Raw genomic sequence first — 22,895 nt, 5'->3', positions numbered from 1 at the left:
GTGATGCTAGGTGACCAATTGAGTTACAATTTACCCTAGTAGACATTTGAACCAGCCTATTACACCTTGATTGAGATTGGCGCCAAAAAGGCTCCCAAAGGGCGGGGTCCATACTCCTTGGTAACCAGAGAGACAGTATGCATACCCTCCCACGACCCCCACTCCCCCCACCCCCACCCCACCCCCGCCCCACTGATCGATGTCTCCACCTGGCCTGACCCACCTTTGTATCTGGGCTTTGTTACCTGAAGCTGGTTTCAGGGACTTGTCTCCAAGTAAATTCCATGGGGAAGGGGAGCAGGGACAGTTTCTAAATAGGTCCTTACACAAGGTCTGGTCTGTTTGAACATTTATGTTTTCATTTACAGGATGGGAGAAGTTGGTTTATGAGCTAACACATGTGTTAATAGGGTGTGAGGCCTATATAATTTCCTGTCTTCCTAATTGTGAAGGTGTTTTTAAGATATAATTTATGTGCAGTTCAATTATTTTGCATATATATGTGTATATATATATATGTGTGTGTGTGTGTGTGTGTGTGTATATATATATGTATATACATATATATGTATATAAAATTACTAGAACACATGCTTGAGAGAGGTTTCAGTTATCCACTCAGGGAGTGAGTAAGTGGCTGTGGATCAGAAGAGTGGGTTGGTTGTCAAAGGACTGTATCATATCAATTTCATAGAACGTTTATAGTTATGTTATTTATTATCATCCCATTTACTATGAAAAATAATAAAATTTGACTAAAAATACCTTAAATGCACCTGGGAACTAATGCAATCAATAAGATCAATAAACCATTGGCCACACTAATCCAAAAGAAAAGAGAGAAGGCCCAAATTAATAAAATTATGAATGAAAAAGGAAATATCACAACTAACACCAAGGAAGTAGAAACAATCATTAGAAGTTATTATCAACATTTATATGCCAATAAGCGAAGCAACCTAGATGAAATGGATGCATTCCTGGAAAACTATAATCTCCCAAAATTGAACCAGGAAGAAATTGACAACCTGAATAGACCAATATCTAGTAACAAGATTGAAGCAGTGATCAAAAACCTCTCAAAAAACAAGAGCCCAGGACCTGACGGATTCCCTGGGGAATTCTACCAAACTTTCAAAGAAAAAATAACACCTATTCTCCTGAAGATGTTTCAAAAAAATTGAAGCAGAAGGAAAACTTCCAGACTCTTTTTATGAAGCCAGCATTACCCTGATTCCCCAAACCAGGCAAAGACCCCACCAAAAAGGAGAATTTCAGACCAATATAACTGATTAATATGGATGTTAAGATTCTCAACAAGAACCTAGCAAATAGGATCCAACAACATATTAAAAAGATTATCCACCATGACCAGGTGGGATTCATCCCTGGGCTACAAGGATGGTTCAACATTTGCAAATCAATCAATGTGATAGAACAAATCAATAAGAGAAGAGAGAAGAACCACATGGTCCTCTCAGTTGATGCAGAAAAAGCATTTGACAAAATTCAGCATCCATTCCTGATTAAAACGCTTCAAAGTATAGGGATAGAGGGAACATTCCTGAACTTCATCAAATCTATCTATGAAAGACCCACAGCAAATATCATCCTCAATGGGAAAAAGCTCACAGCCTTCCCATTGAGATTGGGAACACGACAAGGATGCCCACTCTCACCACTCTTTTTCAACATAGTATTAGAAGTCCTAGCAACAGCAATCAGAGAACAAAGAGAAATAAAGGTATCCAAATTGGCAAAGAAGAAGTGAAACTCTCTTTCTTTGCAGATGACATGATACTTTATATGGAAAACCCAAAAGACTCTACCCCCAAACTACTAGAACTCATACAGCAGTTCAGCAACGTGGCAGGATAAAAAGTCAATGTACAGAAATCAGTGGCTTTCTTATACACTAACAATGAAAATACAGAAAGGGAAATTAGAGAATCGATTCCATTTACTATAGCACCAAGAACCATAAGATACCTGGGAATAAACCTAACCAAAGAGGTAAAGGATCTGTACTCAAGGAACTACAGAACACTCATGAAAGAAATTGAAGAAGACACAAAAAGATGGAAGACCATTCCATGCTCTTGGATCGGAAGAATAAACATTGTTAAAATGTCTATACTGCCTAGAGCAATCTATACTTTTAATGCCATTCTGATAAAAATTCCACCGGTATTTTTCAAAGAGCTGGAGCAAATAATCCAGAAATTTGTATGAAATTTGAAGAGACCCTGAATTGCTAAGGAAATGTTGAAAAAGAAAGACAAAACTGGGGGCATCACGTTTCCAGATTTCAAGCTTTACTACAAAGCTGTGATCACCAAGACAGCATGGTACTGGAATAAAAACGACATATAGACCAGTGGAACAGAGTAGAGAGCCCAGATATGGATCCTCAACTCTATGGTCAAACAATCTTCAATAAAGCAGGAAAAAATATACAGTGGAAAAAAGACAGTCTCCTCAATAAATGGTGCTGGGAAAATTGGACAGCTATATGTAGAAGAATGAAACTCAACCATTCTCTTACACCGCACACAAAGATAAACACAAAGTGGATTAAAGACCTCAACGTGAAACAGGAATCCATCATAATCCTAGAGGAGAACATAGGCAGTAACCTCGTTGATATCAGCCACAGCAACTTTTTCAAGATATGTCTCCAAAGGCAAAGGAAACAAAAGTGAAAATGAACTTTTGGGACTTCAGGGAACTAATACAAAATAATGTCTGTAAGGGTAATATTCAAGAATTAAGGGGACGCATGGTTGGCTCAGTGGGTTAAAGCGTGTGCCTTTGACTTGGGTCATGCTCCCAGGATTCTGGGATTTCATCAGACTCTCTGCTCAGCGGGGAGCCTGCTTCCTCATCTCTCTCTCAGCCTGCCTCTCTGCCTGTTTGTGATCTCTGTCTGTCAAATAAATTTAAAAAAAAATCTTAAAAAAAAAAAAGAATAAGTGAGAATCCACCAAAGTAATCAAGGACAAAAGATATGTTGTATCTGTCAGCATGATATTCTCATGGCAAAGACAGAGATAAAGGCAAGGAATATGCCATGGGAGCTCGTGACCCTAACAGGAGACCCTGACAACAACAACAATAACCAGTAAGTCAACTTGTAAGGGTAATCCAAGTACAATTACTTCTAGAGTTGAACCAATGGGCTTCTCTGGGGAAATTTAAGCCTTGAGCTTGGTTCAACTACATTATGTCCCAGTAGTGAAACCAGGTAAAAGGCAGAAGCAAACTGAAATTTCACATAATCCTGAAAACCCTCCTTATATAAATGTTTTCGTTAGTTGTCTACCCGAGGGCATTGATTCTCTGGAAAAATGGAGGATCAACCCCAAATCCCACATAGCTGACCTAATCATTCTACCACCCTGGATAGTAAATCCAGGAATGGATCCTAGAAGGATCCACCTAAAAGGTCACAAAGTCCTTCCAAGAGTGCTGGAGAGTGTGCCAAGTTCTGTTGGCAAATGTGTCTGAGGTAAGTACGGGGCACAGGTTGGCTTCCTGAGAGCTCAGGGTCTGGACCAGAAAGACTAGGGAAATCTAACAATGACCTTTGCCAACTAGGACAAGCAGGATCCTCACTGTGACTTTCCTGCACTTGGCCACCAGGGCCCCAAGATCCTTCAGCTCAGATTTCATGCATGTCTCATACTTCATCCTCCATGGAATCAGAGTAAAACGTCTAGACCTGATATTCATGGGAAGAGAGATGGACATGATGATCAGATAACAGAAACACATTGGAAATAGACCAGACCTTGGAACTGAAGTCACCAAGGTCACTGGAGATGTGATCTGATGAAAGATGTCCCCCTGACACATTGTCTCAGGTCACCCTGCAGGCATTGTTGTGTGTGAGTTTTCAGTATCTGCTCCTTTCAAGATCTTCCAGGGGACATGTGAGAAACTCTGGGGCAGTGAGAAATAGGAAGCTGATTTGCATGAAGCACCTTCTCCTCATAACAGATCTGGAGATATAAAAAGGTCCAGAACACCCCACTCCCACCTAAAAATCTGTGAGGGCCACATACTGCAGGAGCCCCTAAAATGGCCTGGACCTTGTTTCTTCTTGGACTCATTGCATATGGCTCAGGTTAGGTGTAGGGAATCTGTCCATGGGAGGGTCTAAAGGGCTTCTTTTTTCCCCATAACAACAGCTTTCTCTCATGTTGGTAATAGGAACAGACTCTCAGAATGTGGTGATCCAGAAGCTGTCACTGTCAGTGTCTCCAGGAGGGACAGTCACACTCAGTTGTGGTCTCAGCTCTGGCTCAGTCTCTGCAACTAACTCCCCTCACTAGTTCCAGCAGACCCCAGGGCAGTCTCCCTGCATGCTCATCCACAGCGCAAGCAGCCACCCCTTTGGGATCCCTGATTGCTTCCCAGCTCTGGGAACAAAGACATCCTCACTATCACGATGGTCGAGGTTGAGGATGAGGCCAACTATCACTGCTTACTGTCTGTGGGACCTCTTTACACAGTGATTTAAATCTATGAGGAAGTGTAAATGGAACCCCCTGAAGGACTCAGAACGGCTCAGCCTTAGAGACAGGAGAGAAGTTGGTTGTGGTAATGGTCACCACCACCATGGGAAGGGAAGCTCCTTGGCCTCATCCTCCTCTTCCTTGGTTCAAGGTCATGTGTCCTTCATCCTGGTTATCCCAGCGTGTGTCCATCTCTCCCCTGTGACATTTTCAGACTGTGCTTCTGAGATGCCTAAATTATAACCATTACCACTATTTCTGCTTCTGTACCTTCGCTTGCTAACCCATGAAGAGATGGAAAAATACCAGCAGACTTTCTATGGACACTCTGTAACCACACATCCCCTACCCAGCTCTGGGCTGAGAGATAACGGCCATCTGGTGCCAGAGAAACCCCCACCCAGAATTGAATGTGACAGAATGACTGCTTCCAGACCCCCCACCTGGCTCTGGGCTGAGAGATAACAACCATCTGCTGCCCCGCGGCTTGGCAGGAAGACCCCGGCCAATCCTGAGGTGACACATACCTTAGCAGTGCCAACTAAGCAGTTTGAAGAATGACAGCCCTTTCACCTAACCAATAATCTGTTCCCAGCCTTTTCCTGCTCTGTAGCGCGCCAGTCATATTATAGAGTTCCTTTTTGATTTTCCTGCGGTATGTGGCAATTTGTTACAAGATACTATGTTGTATGCTAAGTCCCTGCCTCCCCAAAAAATAGTGTATAAAAAGTGTTGTGATCCTGAGCTCGGGACCTCTTAGTGTCACCAGCAATGAGTGCGCGGAGGTCCAGGTTCGAACTCGTAATAAACGACCCTTGCTGTTTGGCTTTGACTCTGGACTCTGGTGGTCGTCTTTTGGGGGTCTCAGAATTTGGGCACAAAATATGGGGGCTCGTCCGGGATAGACTCCCAGACCCATCAGACACCTAGTCAACGGGTCGCTGAAAACCGATCGGTAAGTGAGCCGGCTCTGTCCCTGTCTCTGTCTCTGTATTGTCTGTTATTCTTGGATCCATAATCTGAATCTGTTTCCAGAAGTCTGAGGTTGGAACTGGCAAATAGTCCTGGCGGACGCGCTATAGGGCTGCCAGTGGGCCGGTGGGAGACGTCCTCCAGACCCGGGTCTGGGGCTGTTTACTCAGCCCATCTGGGTAGCCTCGGTGCAGCTGGAAGCGCACCTAGGTCTGATTACCTGGCCCATTCGATTAGCCACAGAGTGGCTCTGAAGCACGCCTGTGAATTGTGTTTCTGTGTTGTGTGTCCCCTGCACCTGGGGCTGTTTACCCAGCCCATCTGAATTAGCTGCGGAGCTCATTTCCTGTGTAAGTGGCTATAACTGGAGCCAACTGGCGTTGGTCTAACTCGGGACAGAGACCATAGGGAATATGCTCAAGCAGCTGCCAAAACTCCCCTTGTTTCAGGGAAGTTTCCCTGTCTTCTCTGGCCCAACTTGGACTGCTTAACCCCTCCACCCCTCTTGCTGATAGGAAAACATGATGTCTGCTTCTCTGTTGGAGTTGATAAGCTCTAAAACTGGGAATTCTTTATCTGTCTTCTGGCAGCACTTTGTTTCTTCTGTCTCCCCCTTCTCATGCTTATGCACCAACGTGTGTGCAGCCTGCATGACTAGCCTCTAGATCATACACCATGGCTTCTTCTCTCTTCACTGTCAAGGAGCAAGAAGAGCAGCCCCTGGACCTAACACCCCCCACTCCAGATCTTCCCATCTGTGTCTCAGGTAAACATTAAAAATGGAGTGGGTCCAGGTGAAATGTAAATCAGTATTGGAACTAAGTTAAGTTTGTTGGTTTAATTAAGACAGACATGTCTTTGAAGTTACAGCAGTAAATGTGAAGCTTTTATTCTATCAAAGTTTACTGAAGGTCAAATAAGCTCGTGTTGTTTGTTAATATCTGTTAGCAATGAAATGACTAAACTGATGGTTAGTTTTCTGTCTCAAAGTTTTAATGGGTAATTGCTGAAGTAGCTTTCAAAATCTTTGGTAACCTGAAACTTTAAAGTTTTGGTTGGATGACAAATAAAGGAAGCAACTCTGTTGAAAAAATAGATGATATCTAAGAAAGATTTAAGGAATGGAAATGCATTTTAATAAAGATAAAAGGTAATTTTGTCCTAAATAGATGGTTGTTTGGAAGAAAATGACTTGGGACAAAACCTGAATGCAAAAGGAAGTTGCGGAAGGTTTGTGAAGGGAAATCTTTGGAATGGAATTCAGGATGGTCAGGACAGACTAAGATTAAAATGAATGAGTTTTAACCAAATGGGATAAAATGCTAGAGTGCTGCTTGCTGGAACTAGGTTTGTGCTTTTGAAATCTGTTGGAAAACATGTTTTGTGCTTAACTGATTGATAAATTTGCCATCTAAAGAATTGTTTTTGGGATTATGGACATTGGGGAGGGTATGTGATTTGGTGAGTGCTGTGAAGTGTGTAAACCTGGTGATTCACAGACCTGTACCCCTGGGGATAAAAATATATGTTTATAAAAAATAAAAAATTAAAAAAAAAAAAAAAGAATTGTTTTCACTGTTCACAATTCGTTAGTACTTAGCCATCACTAGAGGTTAAGGTATTTCTAAAAGTACAAAATTCTGTTAAGTGTAATTAAGATTGATGGAAATGAGAAAAAGCAACTCTGTATGTAAAAAGTAGGAGATATTTAATAAGAGAGAAAAACAGCCCCAAGGCCACTGTCGGAACCAGACCCAATAGTAAAGAATGGAAGAGGAGACTGATCGCCTCCCATTAGCCAGGGATACCCAAAGCGGAGGGTGTCCAACCTGTTTGAATCTGAAGAGTGCCTGACTGTGTGAATGTGTCTGTATGGCTCCACCGCTTTGGCTATGGAGTCTGAGTGGGCTGCAGCCTGAGTCTCGTGGGGCGTCATATGGCATAACGGTCATCTACTCCACAGAGTAGCCTGGCCCGGGGTTTATATGGACAGACCTTAGCTAAGACGCTCCTAAGTTCCCTTGAGGGATGCGAGCAGGACAGCATCTGAAAGATCCCCCTCCCTTTGTTTGCGATGTCATGCATGATGGGAGGGAAACCCAGAAAACTCTTATCTTAAGACTGCACACTTAAAAAGGAAAGAAAGACACTGGTATAGGAAGGCTGTTTTTCTCTCTGTTTAAAAGGACAAAGTTTTCTTAGATTAATTGATCTACTGTTAAGAAGATGCAACATGGAGGCTTAAGTGGGTAGAAGAATAAATGAAACAAGATGGGATTGGGAGGGAGACAAACCATAAATGACTCTTAATCTCACAAAACAAACTGAGGGTTGCCGGGGGGAGGGGGTTGGGGAGAAGGGGGTGGGATTATGGACATTGGGGAGGGTATGTGATTTGGTGAGTGCTGTGAAGTGTGTAAACCTGGTGATTCACAGACCTGGGGATAAAAATATATGTATATAAAAAATATATGTTTATAAAAAATAAAAAATTTAAAAAAAAAAAAAGTAGGAAAAAAAAATAAATTAAAAAAAAAAAAAAAAAAAGAAAATGTAAATGGTTTTCTCTTTGCCTGCCCAGAAAACCCAGTTTCTATGTTTTGTTTTATCAGGTGTTTAACATCCCTAATTATATTTAGGCATGTGTTTTAAAACCTTCTAAGGTTTTAGCAATTGCTGACAAGATTTAAACCAATTATAAACCTTGGGTTAGATTTGGGTAAATGCTATATCTGCTCTAGATGTTCAATCAATACATTTACTAGAGTTCAATGTTTTGATAAGAGTCATCACTTGATATTTGACCATATCTATTCTGAGTTTTGTCATTTGTAATTGTTCTGATTCTCTTGTAAGATGAATTCTGCCTTAAAGGAAATTCATATGGGAAGAATTTCAGGACAAATGCAGGTCTTTGATATGTTGAAATCCTGGGAACTAAAATAGGTAAAAATTTACAGAAGTAAAAGCTGCATTCGGACTAAACCAGAATTAGTAACATGGGACTAAATGAACTAAAAGATTATAGTGTTGTGTCTCTTAATGTTTTGTTTTATTTTTTAAATATTTTATTTATTTGACAGAGAGAGAGAGAGAGATCACAAGTAGGCAGAGAGACAGGCAGAGAGAGAGAAGCAGGCTCCCAGCTGAGCAGAGACCCCAATGTGGGGCTCAATCCCAGGACCCTGGGATCATGACCTGAGCCGAAGGCAGAGGCTTAACCCATTGAGCCACCAAGGCGCCCCTGTTTTGTTTTCTTTTAAACATTGCTGGTTCTCTAATGTTTGCTCCTCCAGACTAGGGAAACTTTTCCCTAAGTTATCTATAACTTATAGAGATGTAAAAGTACTCATTTGTAAGTGAATCAAGGCATTCAACTTTTCTCTCTATCTGAACCCTCTGAAGCCAAAAGTTCTCAGTAAGTACTTTCTTCAGTGGCAATCAGTCATTTGCATAAGTTCGATAAGGATATAAGGATCTGTTCTCCTAGTAACAGGACCAGCAGGCTGGACAAGGGGGCGCACTCAATGGGAGGCAAACCCACACCTCCCCGATTCCACCATTGTGCTGCCCCTGAGGGAAATAGGACCCCCTAATGACACTGGTAACCCTAGACTCCAGTATTGGCCTTTTTCCACTAGTGATCTGTATAATTGGAAAGCTCAAAATGCCCGCTTTTCTGATAACCCCCGAGACTTAATTTCCCTTTTGGACAGTGTAATGTTTACCCATCAGCCCACCTGGGATGAGCAACTTCTCCGGATCCTGTTCACCACGGAGGAATGATCAGCCTACCTGGGATGACTGTCAGCAACTTCTCCGGATCCTGTTCACCACAGAGGAACGGGAAAGAATCCAGGTGGAAGCCAGAAGGCTGGTCCCAGGAGACGATGATCAGCCCACTGTCAACCCTGACCTGATTAACACTGCTTTTCCTCTCACCAGACCCCCTCAGGATGGCTGGGACTACATCACGGCAGAAGGTAGGGGAAGGCTATGAATTTATCGCCAGACTCTAATGGCAGGTCTCCAGGCCGCTGCTCACAAGCCCACTAATTTGGCCAAGGTGTATACTATATTACAGGGAAAAACAGAGAGTCCAGCAGGGTATCTGGGAAAATTAATGAAAGCCTTTAGGCAGCTTACCCCCATGGACCCTGAAGCTCCTGAGAGTCAGGCAGCAGTGGTTATGTCCTTTGTGAACCAGGCAGCCCCAGACATTAAGAAAAAATTACAGAAATTGGAGGACTTAAAAGGGAAACAGATCCAGGATCTACTTAGGATTGCCCAGAAGGTTTTTAACAATTGAGAGGCACCGGGAGAAAGGCAGTCATAGGCCATGGAGAAGATGACTAAAGTCTTGGGGGCAGTAGTATAGCAGGATAGCCCCCCCCCCCCCCCCCCCCGTGCAAAGGCGGGTCCTCTCCGCACCCCTTATGGCAGGACTTAGAGCCGGGGCATAGCCAAGGCAGCCTTGACCCAACACCTGGGTCCATGGCGACGGCCAGTAGCTTACCTGTCTAAGAAGCTGGATTTAGTAGCAGCCGGATGGCCACCGTGCCTCCGGATGATAGCAGCTACTCCCTTGATGGTAAAGGAACTATGGGACAGGAGCTATGGATTACTACCCCACATGCCATCAAGGGCATCCTCAAGCAGCCGCCTGACCGCTGGCTCAGCAATGCCAGACTCACTCACTATCAGGGACTGTTGCTTTACCCTCTCAGAATTATTTTCTTGCCACCAACCGCCCTTAATCCTGCGTCACTTCTGCCCGACCCCGACCTGGGTGCACCGCTCCATGACTGCACCGAGATTTTGGCCCAAGTGCATGGAGCAAGAGAAGATTTGAAGGACCAGCCACTGCCAGATGCAGACATCGTGTGGTTTACTGATGGGAGCAGTTTCGTCCATCAAGGTCAGAGGTACGCGGGGGCAGCTGTGGTATCAGAGACTGAAATAGTATGGGCAGAGCCTCTGCCTCCGGGAACTTCAGCCCAGAGAGCAGAACTAATAGCCCTGGCCCAAGCCCTAAAGATGGGAAAAGATCAAAAGCTGACTTGTATACTGATAGCCGCTATGCTTTTGCCACCTCTCATGTGCATGGGGCAATATATATATAGAGAGAGGGCTCCTCACAGCAGAGGAGATGTGGACAGAGGGGAAGGACATTAAAAACAAGGAGGAAATCTTAGCCTTGCTAGCCACCCTTTGGGAACCCAAGAAATTGGCAATTGTACACTGCCAGGATACCAGAAATCAATGGACCTGGTCTCCCGCAGTAACAACCTGGCTGACCAGATGGCTAAGAAAATAGCTCAGGCCCCAATGCGGTCACTAGTTATGCAGCTGCCTGACCCAGGACCTCGAGACTTGCCTCCAGCACCGGAATACTCTGAAGATCTCTAATGGATAAAAAAAACTCCCTATGACCCAGATCCTTGATGGCTGGTGGAGAGACTCCAAATGTAACATTGTGCTTCCTGAAAAACTGGGCAGGTGGGTGCTGGAATGGATTCACCGCTGCATCCACTTAGGTACAAGAAGAATGCAGGATCTAGTAAGATAAACAGGGCTGAGAATTAGAAAAGTTTCAGATATGATTGATCAGATTGTGGAAAGTTGCATAGTCTGCCAGCTTAACAATACAGATAACAATTCCCAGAATGCAGGGACAAGGCAGAGAGGAGACCGGCCGGGAATCTACTGGGAGGTTGATTTTACTGAGGTAAAGCCTGGAAAATATGGATATAAGTACCTGTAAGTCTTTGTAGACACCTTCTCAGGATGGACTGAGGCCTTCCCCACAAAAGGTGAAATGGCACAGATTGTGGCTAAGAAAATTTTAGAGGAAATCCTACCCAGGTATGGCTTCCTAGTCATGATAGGATCTGACAATGGACCAGCCTTCGTTTCAAAGGTAAGTCAGGGACTGGCTTCTATCGTGGGGGCAGATTGGAAATTGCATTGTGCTTATAGACCTCAACGTTCAGGACAAGTAGAAAGGATGAATCAAACATTAAAGGAGACCCTGACCAAATTGACCATGGAGACTGGCGCAAATTGGGTAGCCCTTCTCCCCTACACTCTGTTTAAGGTTCATAATCCCCCCTACAAACTGGGCCTTACCCCTTATGAAATAATGCATGGCAGGCCACCACCTATAATTCCTAACCTGAGAGAAAAGTTAGTTACACATGAAAAAGGTGATGATTTTGAACTTTCGTTTTTGTTGCAAGCTCTTCAGAAAGTTCAAGACAAGGTCTGGCCAAAATTGAGAGAGCTATCTGAGATGGGACCTCCACTGACTCCCCACCAGCACCAGCCTGGGGACTGGGTTCTCGTGAAGCGCCACCGACAGAAGAACCTGGAACCCAGGTGGAAGGGGCCATTCCAAGTCATCTTAACGACACCCACAGCTCTCAATTTGGACGGAGTGGCTACCTGGATCCACTATACCCACGCCAAGCTGGTGGACCCATTCCCAGACCTCATCAAGCCCTGAAGAGAAGAGGCGGCCTGGACAATTGACCGGACCAAGGACAATCCCTTAAAACTTAAACTGCGCTGCCAAAAAATAAGACTGTAACTATGGCTTCTTTGTTTTTGCTGTTTTTAGCTTGTGCCCATACATTTATAGGTATCCCTGTAGCTATAGTATCCCAGAACCCCCACCAACTGTTTTGGCTGTCCTGGGAAATCACCCCTAAAGGGGGGGGCATAGTTCTAGCTACCAAGGAGGCACCAGGGGGAACTTGGTGGCCAGATTTATCTGTGGATCTCTGCACCCTAGCAATAGGAACATAGGATATCCACAACCACTATAACCCTATCATCCTGCCTGAATGTGAAGGCTCAGCTAACTGTTACCATAAAAAAAAAAAAAAAGTTATTGCCAGATTTATGGGCCGAATGGAGCATTGGGTTAATGATGGGGGGGGGGGTTGTGGGACGCCCATGAGAAGATATTTGTTACAAAAGTGGCCCCTCTATGTGTGCCCTCAGGAAGGGAGGTTGAAAAGTGAAGAAAAAAGATGTGGGGGGGGGGGCTTGGAACAGGCGTAGCTGTGCTAGCAAATCAGAAAAGTTATGAGTCCAAACAGGGCTGGTTTGAATCTTGGTACAACTTTTCCCCGTGACTGACGATCCTGCTGACAGCCCTAGCGGGACCCTTGGTTATAATTCTGTTTGCCTTAACCACAGGACCCTGTTTTATTAATAGGTTAGTTACTTTTGTTAAGGATAGGATCAACACAGTACAGCTCATGGTTCTTAGAGCTCAGTACCAAGCTATTGATCCAAAGGTAGCAGAATCAGGCGTGTAAAGTCAAGATTGAATATAACATGTCCAACTGAAAGGGGGGAATGAGATGCTTAGAAAATAAAATTATGGCCATTACCACTATTTCTGCTTCTGTACCTTCGCTTGCTAACCCATGAGGAGATGGAAAAATACCAGCAAACTTTCTATGGACACTCTGTAACCACACAGCCCCCGCCCAGAATTGAACCTGGCAGAGTGGCCGCTCCCGGACCCCCACCCTGCTCTGGGCTGAGAGATAACAGCCATCTGGTGCCAGAGAAACCCGCACACAGAATTGGATGTGACAAAATGACTGCTCCCGGACCCCCCACCCAGCTCTGGGTGCAAGAGATAATAACCATTTGGCACCCCACGGCTTGACAGGGAGACCCCAGCCAATCCTGAGGTGACTCATACCCTAGCGGTGCCAAGCAAGAAGTTTGAAGAATGACAGACAGCCCTTAGACCTAACCAATAATCCGTTCCCAGCCTTTTCCCGCTTTGTAGCGCGCCAGTCATATTATAGAGTTGCTTTATGATTTTCTTGCGGTATGTGGCAATTTGTTACAAGATACTATAATGTATGCTAAGTCCCTGCCTCCCCAAAAATAGTGTATAAAAGGTGTTGTGATCCCGATCACAGGACCTCTTAACATCACCAGCAACGAGTGCGTGGAGGTCCAGGTTCGAACTCGAAATAAATGACCCTTGCTCTTTGGCTTTGACTCTGGACTCTGGTGGTCATATTTGGGGGGTCTCGGAATTTGGCCACAATAGTGACAAGCCTGAGCTGTAGGAAAATGACCCTTCTGGGTGCTTTGAGGAGAGGGTTTGTGAGGGAAGTAGGTGATTGTGCTCATAAGCCTATTACTTAAGGTCCCTGTGAGTCTAGAGATTTGGTGAATATTTGCACATATAGTGTATTTGGTTTTGGGGCCCAGTGAGAACATGATTTCTGCACCCCCTTTCCCAGGCATGTGGAAACAATAATAAAGCAACCCATTAATCTCACCACTGAAGGAAAGCAATGGGTACAAACTATAAATGGAACATAAATTTAGCTACAATATAAACAGTTGGTGAGGCAACAGAGACAGAATCCTGACAAGAATTTCAAAGCAGGAATACTCAGAAACCAATGAATTTAGGAGATACACATCACTTCCAAACACGAAGGTATATGTCAACTATTCACCATTAGTCAGTCACATGATCTTTGAAAGGTTTGCTGAATTACTGCCTCAATAGGTCACTGAGCTTACTTCCTGGAAAATGTCCAGTCTTACCATTCCCGGAAGATCCTGTACAAGCCCCTCCAATCAGTTCTACTGTCCTCTGATCAGTGATTTTGGTATGATGCATTCACCATTTACAGTAACTTCTCTGAGGCTGGTGAACACTATTTGGTGATTTTTATACATTGTTGCCATTTCCAGAGAGTGAGAAATCATAGTGATCATATGCAGTATATATAAAACATAGGATCTAGAGATCAGACAAGGGAGTGAGAAAAGACAGGGATCTGGTGAGCTGCTGAAAACCACTGGGCTCTCAGGGCTTTGGTCCATAGTGAGGTAGGTGTGTTGTGATCAGCAGGGGCCATTGTGGGACTGCCCTGTTGTCCCCAAACAGTTGCTCAGTGGGGACCTTTCACTCAAGGGAGCCTGGCCTGTGTGCTGGGCTCTGTGCTCCTTGATGTGTACTCAGCAGCTGTGTCCTCTCTGGTCTGGCGCAGTCCCCTGAGCAGGAACTTGTGTGTAGTCTTAGCAAACTAAATACTCTTCAATGTGTGGTGTGAACTGAGATCCTGCACCAGGGCTCATGGAGGGGCTAAATAGTCACTGGATGGATCCCACTTGCATGGATAGGCCTTCCTGTGACAGAGGATGGATAATAAAAAGAGGTCTGGGCCAGCACAAACCACTCTGGGGATCAGGGGTTGTATCACCATGGTGTGAATACCTGTCCTCCTTGTATTCCTGTCTCACTAGACAGGTAAGGATATTGGGTGGCCCAAAGGGCTCTTTCCATGCTCAGCACTTGAGAATTTTTTCCACCATTACAATGCCGCCACTCTTGAGTGTCTGTGTTTGCAGTTTTCCTGTCCCAGCCTGTGTTGACCCAGCTGACCTCCCTCTCTGTATCTAGGGAACAAAAGCCAGATTCACATGCAATCTCAGCAGTGGATTCAGTGTTGGCAATTATATCATGTTCTGGTACTACCAGCAGCCAGAGAGCCCTCCCTGGTATCTCCTGTACTGCTACTCAGACTCAATTACAGTGCTGGGATCTGATGCCCCCAGCTGATTCTCTGGATCCAATGATGTCTTGGCCAATGCAGGACCTCTGCTCATCTCTGGGATGCAGTCTGAGAATGAGGCTGGCTATTCCTGTGCTACAGAACATAGCGGTGGAAGCAGCTGTCATTACTCACAGTGTTGCAGACACAGAGGAAGTGATACAAAAAAATCCTTTGGCTCATAGGCTTTATCTTTGAGCCTCTTTAAATGAGAAGCTTCTCTGGAAGCTCCTGGAGGGGCGACTCCTCTGTGGAAGATGTGTCTTTGAGGAGGAAGGAGTGAAACCAAGATTATGCTGTTACCTGAGACAGTGCAGGAGCTTCCCAGAAGCACACCCAGCTGAGGGAATTGAGCCCAACTGCTCATGCTCCAGGTCTGGAGAACTTGATCAATGCTAAACACCTATATATGAAAAGCATAGCCCTTCCTCCCAGTTGTGTCTCCTTACTACTGTCAATAAGCAGAAATGTACTGTCCATTTCAGGATCCTTCTATCTAGAGTAAGAATCCCCAGTTGAGCCAGATTAATAGGAGAAAATCAAATTTAATACTGTACGTATGGGAATCCACACAGAGAAGGAAATCCCAACCTTACTCAGGCAAAATGAGGTATATATGTTTTTCTGAACTACACAGAAGGTAGGGTTGATTATTCAATGCAAAGAAATGGGATTTATAGACAGAGGAATGGGAGTAAATGTTTGGTAGACAAATGTGTGTGGATCCCTTGAGAAACAATGGAACACAGAGGACCCCTACCAAACAGGCCTTGCTGGGTCTCTCCCTGTCTTCCCCACCTAGTTCATGTCCTAGTGTAGTTGACTGTGGTGGGAGATCTGTTCCCAGAGGAGTTGCTCTGCTTAAATTCCCTTAGTCCATTGAGGGGGAGTTAAAGGGCTTTTCCTTAGACTGCTGGGTTTTAACTGTCTTTGACCTCAAAATAATCTTCATGCCATAGGCATCCTTTGTGGAGTGCCCTGCCCTTACCCCCTACAGTTCTCTCCTGATTCTTCCCTGAAGTCTCATACATTCACAGTTGAGCAGGGAGATTGTTTCATCTTGTTGACCTAGTTTCTTAGTCTGAAAGCAGGTCAGTTCAGTCTATCTCATTTCAGGTGTCTGTGATGCAGATAGGCTCTCAAAAAGTCCATATTGGGGAAGCAATCAGATAATTGACCAGCTGCATTTTTATAGAAATTAAAATGAAACATAGGCTAATGTTTGGAACAAATTATAAGCCCTGTGCCCATGTCTTGGGTGCTACTTATGCAGGTTGGGTGGGTCTGAGGACTCAGAGACGATCCCCCAGGAGGAGCCAAGAGGTTCCTTGACTTCACACACCATAGACATCAAACATAAGCCAAAAGACAGAGATCAGGGTTCATGGAAGACATCGAACAGATGCAGAATGTCTGGGAGATTCAGAAAAGAAAAGAAAAGAGTCTCAGCTTTGCTTGGGGTCTGGAGATTTTACTGAGGATTGTGGTCTGGTGCACAAGTCTTCTCAGGCATCTGGGAACTGGTTAAAACAAGAGGGAGTCTTCCAGTGTCCTCCATAAGTCACTTATGCCCTGGAGCCAGTAGCCTCAGAGAATCAGTGGTCTGGAAAGCACTCCCCTTAGATGTTCTTTATTGAGCTGGAAGACTTCAGAGAATCTGCACACACCTTGGCCTTCACAGGGAGGATGTATTCATCTGTAAGGCCTGTGCAGGGTGGGGGTGGAGGTCCTCGCAAGAATACCATCAGGAAAAGGAACAAGAAAGACAGTCCTTCATGGGGTCCCTTCAGGATCCCTGTCTCACTGTCAGTGAGAATATTTGTAGATGTGGGTTTGGAAGCATCTTCAGATGGAGTGAGGGCAGGACATGGCAATGTGATGGCTTGCCCTGGTTTGCAGTTTGGATATTCTTGGTGGTATTTTTGAGTGGCCCATGGAGGAACACACAGGAAGATTGTCTGCATATGAGTCCCTGGGGTATTTCCCTCAGGTTACAATTTCCCTCAGGTTACAGTTCGCATGGCTTCAGGAAGATGGATGGGCTTACTTCTCAAATGATTTAGAATGTCAGGTGAGAGAGAGAAAAAAAGGAATGTCAGGTGAGAGAAAAATACAATTTTTAAAAAGATTTTATATATTTATTTATTTGATAGACAGAGATCACAAGTAGGCAGAGAGGCAAGTAGAGAGAGAGAGAAGGGGAAGAAGTCTCTCTGCTGAACAGAGAGCTCGATGCAAGGCTAGATCCCAGGACCCTGAGCCCATGATCTGAACCGAAGGCAGAGGCTTAACCCACTGAGCCACCCAGGCGCCTGAAAATACAATTGTTACCTTGATTACAACTAGCAGCATGTTTGACCTCTATGCTCTTAGGTCATTGCCACACACAGCCTCATATGACTGAGCTTCTGTAGAAGTCTGCCTGTGTGCTGACAAAACAGATCCTAGGAGGGAATCAATGTCCACAGTGTGTATGGAACTGTTATTTCAAGCCATTGGAAATAATGACAGATTTTCAGTGTGTAACCCCTCTGTGAATGTACATGAAGGCTTCTACACACACAGTGCAGAGATGTGCTTCCCATCTCCTCCATGATGTGGGAACCTGAGCTGAATGAGAGAGAAGTCTGGAAACATGGATCTGTCACATAAAAGAAAATACCTAGCATCCAGCAGAGAAGGAAGCATATATCATGGAGACCCATCAGACTCTGGACTTGATCCTAATCTAAAAGGAATTTCAAAGAATATATCCAAATAGAAATTTTTACACAAAAAGGATGCCAAGAACATCAAAGACAATAGTCTTGAGACATACAAGTAAAAACATGAATTAAAAGCATTGGGGAAAAAGTAGGAACACAGATTGATGACTTTTTGCTTAGTGGTTTTAGTTTTTGCTTTATTGTGCATAATGCATGCACAAATGCTGCCCATTGAACACACACATCTTGAACATATACATCTTGATGAGTTTGGGGATATGGGACACCTGTGAAATCATCTTCAACACAATCAAGGTACTAAACTTATGCATCCCCTCCAAATGTTCTTGCGTTCTTGTGTATATGTATTTTCTTTGTTATATGAATGCATTACTTGTGAACAAGTTTCTTAACATATTTTAAAGTACATTCTATTATATTGCTAACAAGAGATGATATGCATAACTGAAACTTTCTACACATTGAGCAACAATTTTCCATTTCCCTTCCCCAGTTCCTGATAATCATTATTCTATGCTCCTCTGATTTTCCCTATTTTGAATATTCATATGAGGGGAACCTCATAGGATTTGCCCATCACTGACTAGCAAAGAGACAGAGGGCAAAAGAGACAGAAAGAGAGAGAGAAAAGCCAGGAGAGGGACCTGGATTTCTATTCTGTTTGCACACCAAACTTTCCCCTGGTAAGTATAGCTTCCAGATGGTAGAGACTAGAGAGAATGTTCTCATTGGTCACAAAGCCAAGATAGTAGGATACAGAATGAAAAGAAGAAAACAACCTCATTCATTCTTTCTATGGCTAAGGTTTGGGTCTCTTGTAGGCGCATTTATATCTAAGGCAGATGTGCCATGGGGTTGGGGATTGTGTGGTGCTTTACAATATACCTCATTGCACTGATGTAGTCTTCAGGATGGCAAATGACCTAGTTCAGTCTAATGTGTTCCCTGAAAACTTACCCATGAGCTTATTTTTTTGAAATGAGCATTTTAACAGATTTTAAGTGTTTGACTTGTGTCACCACTGTTGTACTTTGGTTTCCAAGATGTCCCTTAGCAGCAGCCTGTGACCCACATTAGAACTTCTCCAAACTGGTTCCAGTCTGGTGAGAACCTTCCACTCATCAATCTGTGGGGATCACTGCAACAGAAGTCTTCTAGGGCCTATGTGTGCTGTCTGCCTAATGGTAAGTCCTTTTTGGACACATGACAATAAAGATGCAAAGGAAAACAAACATCATCTCTGGGAGGAAATGGAAGAATAAATAAATATGATGGAATAAATGGTATTCTATATGATGTAATAAACCATAAACATTTGAAAATAAAATCAATGTCATCTTCAATGGCATGATTATGAAATTCCTGAAGACAAATTTTAGGAAATGTAAAAGTCCTGTACATGGAAAGCTACAAAACACTCTGAGAGAAATTAATAAAAACTTGAATAAATGACTACATAGTCCTTGCTTGTGGCTCAAAATGCCGAATTTGGCTAAGGTAATGATTCTAAGTTTTTCAGTCTGTAGCTGGTATCAGTAGCTCCTGGGCACCAAAGAAACAAGTGGAATAACATGTCACAAATGGAGATACAAAAATTTGAAAGAAAATTTTAGAAAACAGAAAAGCACGTATTAATCTCAAGAAGTACACACTCTTACCAAATGGGGCCTGTTGTAGGAATGCAAGGGCACTTTAATAGTCCAAAATGAATCAATATAATATCTTATGTTAACCAGCTAAAGAAGAAAAAGCCATGATCTTATCAATCAATACAGACAGCGCTTTCACATAATTCAAAACCTAATCATGAAAATTAATGGGAATCAATAAATGATTAAAAATGATAAAATTTTTCAGAGAACGAGAAAACAGAACAGCACAAGTTCAGCTTGATAAAGAAAATTGTAAAGCTATACAAAACTAAAAACTATAAAACACATGCATCTCACACACACAGAGGTGAAGCACTGAAAATTCTCCTCCTCAGGTAGGGCCAAGGCGATCATGTTCAACCTCAACGCTGCTGTTTGACATTGGACAGGATGTTCCGAGCAGAACCACAAGGCAAGAAAAACAATGAAAGGCATAAGACTAAAAAGAATAAGAAACAGTCATCCCTACTTTTAGATGAGGGAATGATCTGTAGGGAAAATACAAAGGAAGCTACAAATATATATGTAAATATATAAATTCAAAGAGCGATGAGTAGTTTGGGGAAGGCATAGATTACAAGGTCGACATCAAAAGATCATTTAGATGTGTATATGCTGGCAGTAAACACATGAAAGATAATAAAAATAACACTTAAACCCACTCTACCAGGAATTACGTAGTTGAATATTTAACAAAACATGTACAGGCCATGGATGCTGAAATGCTGGTACATGTAATCAAAGTTGATCTAAAATGATGGAGAGACATGTTCTGTTCATGAATTAGAAGACCCATATAGTCAAGATGTCAATTTTTCCCAAATTGTATGAAAGTCTAATTCCATTCCCATCCCAACAAGAGACATTGGTATGGATGGAAGATACACATGCTGGCCCAATGTAACATAATAGAAAGTACAGAAACTGACTCAAAAAGAATGCATAAGCATTTTTGACAAAGTTGCAGAAGACTTTCAGAGTTAGAAATATGGACTTTTGGAAAAGTGACTACAGGACAATCAGATATCCATAGAGAAAAATGAATCTCACCCCAAACTCTCACTTTATTTAAAAAAAAAAATTACCAAGAGATTATAGACCTAAGTATAAAACATAAACTTCTAAAAAAAAAAGGAGGAAATACTTAGGTTCTAGGGTTTGTATAAACATGTTTTATCATCTGCACAACCCATAAAAATTGGTAAAATGGACTTCATCACTGATAACTTAATTGTTTCTATTTATTTGTAAATTAGCAAGTCAATAAAATTAGCTAAAAATAGTAGATTAAAATAAAACTCAATTTTTGGACAGTAGTTGAAATCTATTGCTATAATGCACAGGAGCTGTAAAACATTCACAAGGTAAGTATATTCCAAATTGCATATCAATGCAATGATATGATGTCTGCAGTATCTTCTGCCAGGTGCCAACATTTACCACTTAATTGAGGTAAATGTTTGCATCTCACATAGATCAGGACTCCTTCTGAGAGTGAAAAATGCTACAGTAATCATGAGCAGCACTATGGGATCACATTATCCTTGATTCAGATCACTGGTGGATGAATCCACAAGAATATGATGAACCAAGAAAACAGACTGTGTTCAGGGTTTAAGGCCATGGTGAGGTGTGTGCTGTGCAGCCAGCAGGAGGTAGTGTGGGGACGGCCCTTTGAATCCTACAAAGAGGCTCAGTGAAAACCACTCATTCAAAGGAGCCTTCAACTGGAAACTGGGCCCTGTGCCCCCTGTTAGGAATTAGGGTTGTGTCCTCCCTGGCCTGGCAGAGTTCCCTGAGCAGGGACCTGTGTGTGGTCTCAGCAGGTGCTTCCTACTGGGGTTTTCCCCAGGGCTGAGTTCAACCTACCCTCCTCAGTGTGCGGTGTGAGCTGAGCTCCAGCACCAGGCCTCAGGGAGGAGCTAGGCAATCACTGGATGGACCCCATTTGCAGGGACAGCCCCTCCTTGACAGAGGATGGAGGAGAAAAGGAGGCTTGGGCCAGCCCAAGCCATTGCTGGGGCCAGGGTCTATGTCACCATGGCCTGGGTTCCTGTCCTCCTCATGTTCCTGTCTCAAATCACAGGTAGGGACAGGGCTCGGGGACACAGGGGTCCCAAATGTCTCTTCCCATTGTTCAGCATTTTGATATATTTTGTTCTGCTTTCAGTTCCATCACCCATGAGTGTCTGTATTTGTAGGTTCCCTGTCCAAGCCTGTGCTGACCCAGCCACCCTCTGTGTCTGCATCTCCAGGAACAACAGCCAGACTCACCTGCACCCTGAGCAGTGGTTTCAGTATTGGCAGCTACTGCATTTACTGGTATCCGCAGAAGCAAGGGAGCCCTCCCCAGTATCTCTTGTACTACTACTCAGACTCCATTACAGAGCTGGGACCTGGGATCCCCAGCCACTTCTCTGGCTCCAAAGACACCTCGGCCAATGCAGGGCTTCTGCTCATCTCTGGGCTGCAGCCTGAGGGTGAGGCTAACTGTTACTGTGCAGTCTGGCACAGTGATGCTGGTCACAGGGACACACACAGATGGGGAAGTGGGACAAATACCACAGCCTGCTCAGACCCTTGTGCTGCTATGACTCTCTTCCAATTTAAAATAAGTAGAGTTCACACTGACTGTACTTGGAAGTAACTTGTAGATGATGATATCTTTCTACCTAGTTTCCTATGCAATCTAAGTGATCTCTCAGAGGAAAAAATAAATAAATAAATAAATAAATAAAAAGACAATTAAAAACTCATGGGAATGCAGAAACTTTGCCTGCTGATTGAAAGTGTGAAAATCAGAGCCTATTGAGCTGGCATTTGTTCCCTCTTTAATAAAGACATAAACTTTCCTTAGTTTTCCTGCTCAGAGCCGAAAGACCATCCCAGCAGGCGGATAGTGTTCCATAGCCTGGACCCTGTTCCTCCAGGGCTCAGAGCAGAGACCTTCCTTCCCTCCAGGTCCTGTGCTCAGGGATGGCTAAGCTCTGTGTCTCAGGAACAAGGCACTAAGGATGGTGCAGAGTGAGGACTCAGAACAGGAGGCATTCCAGGTTCACAGCGGGCCTGGCACAGGGACTGGGATCTATCACTTGAGCTGTGATGTCAGGAGAGGGTAGTTAGTCCTGGGAGGAACTATGAGTATCAGTTAACAGATGTCTCATTGGGGCTTGTGAGGGTAAGGGTAAGACTCTAGCATTGCTATAAAATGCTGAGACTACTCTAGGGAAGGTGGGTGAAGTAGATCCCACAGATGTGAAGGACACACAGCTGACACTGTCAGGGCCAGTGTGCACCCCTGCCGCAGATTTCCTGAACCCACAGGCTCTGGCTGTGTCCTCTTCCCCTTTCCTCCCACAGTGGGGCTTTTCAGGGATCCACACAGTAGGGGTCTATGGAGCACCATGAACAAATCTCCCCCACCAG

At 43.8% G+C, this 22,895-nt stretch overlaps 1 gene segment (V, D, J or C); it reads left to right on the top strand.

Moving 5' to 3' along the window:
* The first annotated feature begins 21,509 nt into the window (after positions 1 to 21,509).
* LOC131810988 (probable non-functional immunoglobulin lambda variable 5-48) lies at positions 21,510 to 22,116 on the top strand. The segment is given in 2 exon segments: positions 21,510 to 21,555; positions 21,671 to 22,116. Coding segments are annotated over 2 exon segments (492 nt in total).
* The last annotated feature ends 779 nt before the right edge of the window (positions 22,117 to 22,895 follow it).

Source organism: Mustela lutreola, chromosome 11, assembly GCF_030435805.1.
Source record: "Mustela lutreola isolate mMusLut2 chromosome 11, mMusLut2.pri, whole genome shotgun sequence".
NCBI lineage: Eukaryota > Metazoa > Chordata > Mammalia > Carnivora > Mustelidae > Mustela > Mustela lutreola.
Note: the sequence above shows the minus strand (reverse complement) of the source record. Positions and strands in the feature narration are given on the sequence as shown.